This window comes from Herpailurus yagouaroundi, unplaced genomic scaffold (genome assembly GCF_014898765.1).
Source record: "Herpailurus yagouaroundi ecotype Mexico unplaced genomic scaffold, PumYag 303, whole genome shotgun sequence".
In the NCBI taxonomy this organism is placed as follows: Eukaryota; Metazoa; Chordata; class Mammalia; order Carnivora; family Felidae; genus Herpailurus; species Herpailurus yagouaroundi.
Window position 1 is genome coordinate 1 of NW_024412520.1, and position 5649 is coordinate 5649.

The 5649-nt window shown below is 41.3% G+C and overlaps 1 protein-coding gene across 1 annotated transcript; it reads right to left on the reverse strand.

Moving 5' to 3' along the window:
* Nucleotides 1–3740: 3740 nt before the first annotated feature.
* Nucleotides 3741–4736, reverse strand: LOC121021564 (olfactory receptor 7A17-like). The gene has a single exon (XM_040461996.1). The coding sequence runs from the start codon at nt 4707–4709 to the stop codon at nt 3741–3743; it is 969 nt and encodes a 322-aa protein (XP_040317930.1). The 5' UTR covers nt 4710–4736.
* Nucleotides 4737–5649: the final 913 nt, after the last annotated feature.

A 5649-nucleotide genomic window follows, 5' to 3' on the forward strand; every position in this document is an offset into this window, starting at 1 on the left:
CTCCAGATTTTATTGTCTTTGACGCATTAGCAGAAGAAAAGTAATTCATCATTTGAATGTATGTCTATTGTTTATACTAAATTGTTGTGTCTACATGTCTACATTCTATCAATTGCATATTAACTCAAACACTTATTCTTTTTATATCAACACTCTTCAAATTTCACTCATTTCCTTTCAACATAAAATAAGAGGTCATAAATGAGTCTGTGTTCATTTTTTAAATTTTTGTTTGAGAGTAAGAACATTTGTGAGTGGAGGAGGGGCAGAGGGAGTGATTGAGAGAGAGAGAGAGAGAGAGAGAGAATCCTAAGCAAGTTCCATGCTCAGTGTGGCGGGGAACCCAATTCCACGACCCCAGGGGAAATCAAGAGTCAGACATTCAGCCAACTGAGCCACTCGGGTGCCCCATTGAGTCTGCTTAAAATGAATAAACAAGCACACACAACAGCAGAATCCGATCCATAAATATAGAGAATAAACTCGTGGTTGTCAGAGGGGGGTGGGGAGGATGGGTGAAGGGCAGTGGGAGGTACAGGCTTCCAGTGGTGGAATAAATGAGTCACGGAAATCAAAGGCACAGCGGCCAGAATATAGTCAATGATATTGCAATGGCCCTGTTGGCTGACAGCCAACAGCTGCCTTTGTGCTGAGCACCGCGTAATGTACGGAGAAGTTGAATCTCTATGTCGTACACATGAAACTCGTGTCACATTGTGTGCCAAGCACACTCAGATAATAATATTCTTAAAAATGATTCTGTGTTGGGGTACCCATGTGTAGGTGTGTTTATTTGAAATAAAAATGTATACAGAGAAACACACATATATGCATACATACAACTTTACGGCTGAGCATTTTCTTCGGACTCAACGAAATATGTCCGCACACCTCATTTATTTCTTGCAACATCCATTTGAAGTTACGTTTACGGTCCCAAGTTACTTTTGGAAATAAAGAAGCTGAGGCCAAGGGATATTACATTTTAACAATTGGATTAAGAAGTCATCAAGGTTGTGCATTTTCTTGAAGAACATCAAATAGGAATGTGCAGTAGGTACTTTAGTTTTTGTATGTCTCCCTTACTTCATCAAATCATACGTTCCAAATAGATGCAGTTTATAGCACATGATTATACCCCCACTAAATTGGTTAGAAGGGAAAAAAATCTAGCAGCGTACGGATCAGTGTGAAATATAGAGCAGAGGTAGCTGATTCATACTGAGTCGTGACAGGAGCTTTTTCTTCTCAGTAGGAAGAAAGCAAAGTGTCATGTATGAATACAGGAACAGTAGATGCAAATTAAAATCATTCACTTTTGATATTCTTTTTTTTCCCTGTAAAACAGAAGATAAAAATGCACTTGGAAATCGAGTTAACTGATCATATACTTGTTCAGAAGAGAAGTGCCCCATGGTCACACATGACAGCATGGATAAGCCTTAGGAACAATGTAGAGTCGCGGCGCCTGAGTGGCTCAGTTGATTGAGTGTCCAACTTCGGCTCAGGTCATGATCTCACAGCTGGTGGGTTCAAGCCCTGCGTCAGGCTCGGTGCTGCCAGCTCGGAGTCTGGAGCCTGCTTCGGATTCTGTGTCTCCCTCTCTCTCTCTGCCCCTAACCCACTCGCATCCTGTCTCTGCCTCTCTCAAAAACAAATAAACTTTAACAAAAAATTTAAAAAAAAGAAACAGTGTAGAGTCACAGCTCACTATAGATTCACGAGGAGACAGACAGAGCTCAGAACAATCCCCAACATACAATATCATTTGGTAATAAAAGCATTATATTAAATCATTTTCTTTTAAATGGCTTGTTATGCAGCAATGGCTAACTGATTCAATGATCACGGTGAACAGAAGTAAGGACAATTATCATAATCTGCTGCTGACTGTTCTTGGTATTTATTCTTGTATTTGAAGCCTGCATTCACGGTACCTCTGTTATTTCAGTTTAGTTCAGACACCTGCATATAAAACCTGTCACTGAGAAGCACCTTAGTGGCTCAGTCGGTCGAGTCTCCAACTCTTGATTTTGGCTCAGGTTGTGATCTCACAGTCATGAGATCAAGCCCCGTTCAACTTGGAGCCTGCTTAAGATTCTATCTCTGTCTCCCTCTCTGCCTCTTCCCCTCTCTCCTGCTCACTCCCCCTCTCACTCTCTCTCTCTCTAAAAAACAAACAAACAAACAAACAACAACAAAAACAACAACAAAACAACTACCTCTCATTGAGGGTCATTTCCCCATAGCCAGGAAAGGTTGAAAATGTATGCATTATTGTGTTGGAAAACTGGTGTCCCTGATTCACATGACCAGACAGGAATGTAAGCTCCCTCTTATGTCATCCCTTGAGCATAGAAGATGAATAGAGTCCTGAGCCTGAGAAACATGTATAATGGAGGATAATGACCATTCGACACCCCTTTCATGGTTATGACAAAATTTAGAAGGAAGGGGGATATTTCTTTTACAACAATGAAAGGAGTCATACCAAAGGCAGTGTAAAGATTTCAGGAAGAAACAAGGAGATAATTCAATAAAAATAGAAAAATGTCAATCAGTCCTTCCCCCATTTGGATAAGCCACCTTACACATGGCCACCAATCCTCCATACTCCAATGAATAGCCATACAGCATGAAGAATAAATATTTTAAAGAGCACAATGTGTGATTTAAAACTCCACTTCATTGGGATGGGCGCTAGATGTTGTATGTAAGTGATGAATCACGGAATTCACTCCTGAAACCAATATTGCATGGTATATGAACGAACTAAAATTTAAATCGAACAAAACATAAAATAAAATTTTGCTTCATCATATTAAAGGGCATCTAGAGTCTAAGATCATATTCTAAAGTCAATGTATCTAAGTTTGTTGTTCCATGAAGACTTCTTTTGGAGACGCATATTTGGTGAACGCTTGAGTAAGGAAGTGACTATCGTACACATTGTGGACAACAAGGTACTAAGAGACCAGGATCCGAATGAGGAGAATAAACCGATCTAGAAGACACATTAATATATTAAGTGTCCACTTTTAAGAAGAACAGTTAAGATACTGATATACAAAGGAGCTTCAGACATATAAGCGAAAAAACATAGCCTCAGATATTGTTCTACTTTAAAATCATATATATTTGTCATAAAGTGTGGTTGTTTCCACAGGTGGCATATCAATCATGACAGATCTTTTTGTTTGTTTGTTTCAAGTTTTTATTTAAATTCTAGTTAGTGAACATGTAGTGTAGTGTTGGTGTCAGGAGTAGAATTTAGTGATTCATCACTTACATACAATACCCAGCGCTCACCCCAACAAGTGCCCTCCCTAATGCCCATTGCCCATTTAGCCCATCACCCACCCAATTCCGCCCACCAATCCTAAGACATACAGAGAGTTAACCAGGGGTAATTGTGGCATTAAAAAAAACACGTATGAAAGAAAAATTATTTGGTGTGACACAATTGTTTGAGAAAGATTATTTTTTAAAAACATCTATGTTGCCTCAAGTTAAATGAACATTTCCAAATATTTCAGATCCATGGTTGGAAATAAAATTCAGAAAGTGGGAAATACAAGGGAAAAATCTGTAGGATATCAGAGAGAGAAGAGCTTCATAGAGTGAGTTACATACATGGCATATGGAAGTTGAGGACAAGGAAATAAACGGAAAGAGGAATACTACATCTACAGTCTGAATAAAGATCAAAATCTCTGACCCAGAGGCTTTGACCCCTGCAATCAGAGGCATTTCTTCAATCTCATGACGATTGGCCATGTAAGGGTCTCCTTCCCAAAGAATGCTTTCAGAGCCCTTTTCATGTCTTTGTTCCTCAAGCTGTAGATGAAGGGATTCAGCATGGGCGTGACTACCGTGTACATCACCGAGGCTGTGGCACTTGACTGTGAGCTCTGGGTAGCAGCAGAGCTAAGGTACACGCCTAGCGTCGTACAGTAAAATAAGGAGACAACCGATAGATGAGATGCACAGTTGGAAAATGCTTTACACTTTCCCTGAGCTGATGAGATCCCACGTATGGAGGAAACTATCTTAGAGTAAGAGTAAAGGATCCCAATGAAGGGACCACCAGCCAACAAGACAGCTGCAAGATACATCACCACGTTATTAAGAAAGGTATCAGAACAGGCCAGTTGGAGCATCTGATTAAGTTCACAAAAAAAGTGGGGGATATGCAAGAGTGTACAGAAGGACAGCCGCAACATCATTAAACTTTGTAACAGGGAATTCAGGACACACATGATCCAGGACACCAGAACCAGCAGCCCACAGAGCCGGGGGTTCATGATGATCGTGTAGTGCAGGGGGTGACAGATGGCCACAAACCGGTCATAGGCCATCACACTCAGCAGAAAGATGTCCAACACACCAAAGAGTATGAGAAAATAAATCTGTGTGATGCAATCCTCATAGGTTATGACTTTGCTCTGAGTCCGGATGTTCACCAGCATCTTCGGGACGGTGGTGGAGGTGAAGCAGATGTCTACAAAGGACAGGTTGGCCAGGAAGAAGTACATGGGCGTGTGGAGGTTGGGGTCTGTGCTGATGGCCAAGATGATGAGCAGGTTCCCAAATACAGTGATCAGGTACATGGAGAGGAAAAGCCCAAATATGAGGGGCTGCAGTCCTGGTTCCTCTGAAAATCCCAGAAGAAGAAACTTTGAAAATTGTGTTTCATTGCTTGGTTCCATCTGGTGGAGGTGACCTCTGAGAAAGAGGGAAATAAAAAGAAAAAATTTGTATTACTCACAAAATTGAAATGCGACTGGTTTTTGTTTTTTTTTTTTATTTTGCAGTCCAGAAATTCCTTTTAATATGTTGTGCATGGATATGGTCCCCTTTAGGGAATCATCGCTGCCACATCTGATATATTTTTATTATCAATCAGCTTCTTTCCTAAGAAATCATGTATTTTATACTTTTCCTGAGAAATGCTTCAAGTATTCAGGAATCTAAATTGAGTGCTGACCAGCTTTCAGGCACTATCTAGGCAATGAGTATAGAGTGCTGAAGAACAAAAATCCCTACAGGGATGGAGAAAAAATATGTAAGCAAAGAAGATAATTATACAACTATCTTTGTGATACAATTATCTTTTGATTATCTCACCTTTTTGATGGTGAGGTGTGCTGTGAAGAAATGGAAAACAGGGGTAAAGCAGAGAGCAAATAGGGCATTCTATTTTAATGGCATTTAGGCAAATTCTGTACACAGGTGGCATTGGAACACAGACGTCATGTAAGACAGAGACATAGACACAGGATTCTGGGGGAAGTGCGTGCCTGGCAGGGGGAATGGCCAGAGCAAAGGCCCTGAGGAAGGTACTTGTTTCAAATGTTCAAGTGAAAAAGCAAAGCCAGCGCTGCAAGGGGAATGATCTTGAGGGACACTGATGACAGACTCTGTCACACATGTGAGGAGGGATGTGGCCTCTCTGCAACAACTGTGACCTCCAGGCACAGGGCCGTCCTTGTCCACACTGCCTCTCCCTCGGTATTCATCGTGCTGCAAAGCCTTCCCATGAATTGACACAGATCCCCGTCTTGGTGCCTGCTCTTGACTGAGTTCTGGCCCGTGTATGGTGTCACCTTGGGATTGAGGAGTCCTGGCCCCTGTTGTGAGGACTGCTCA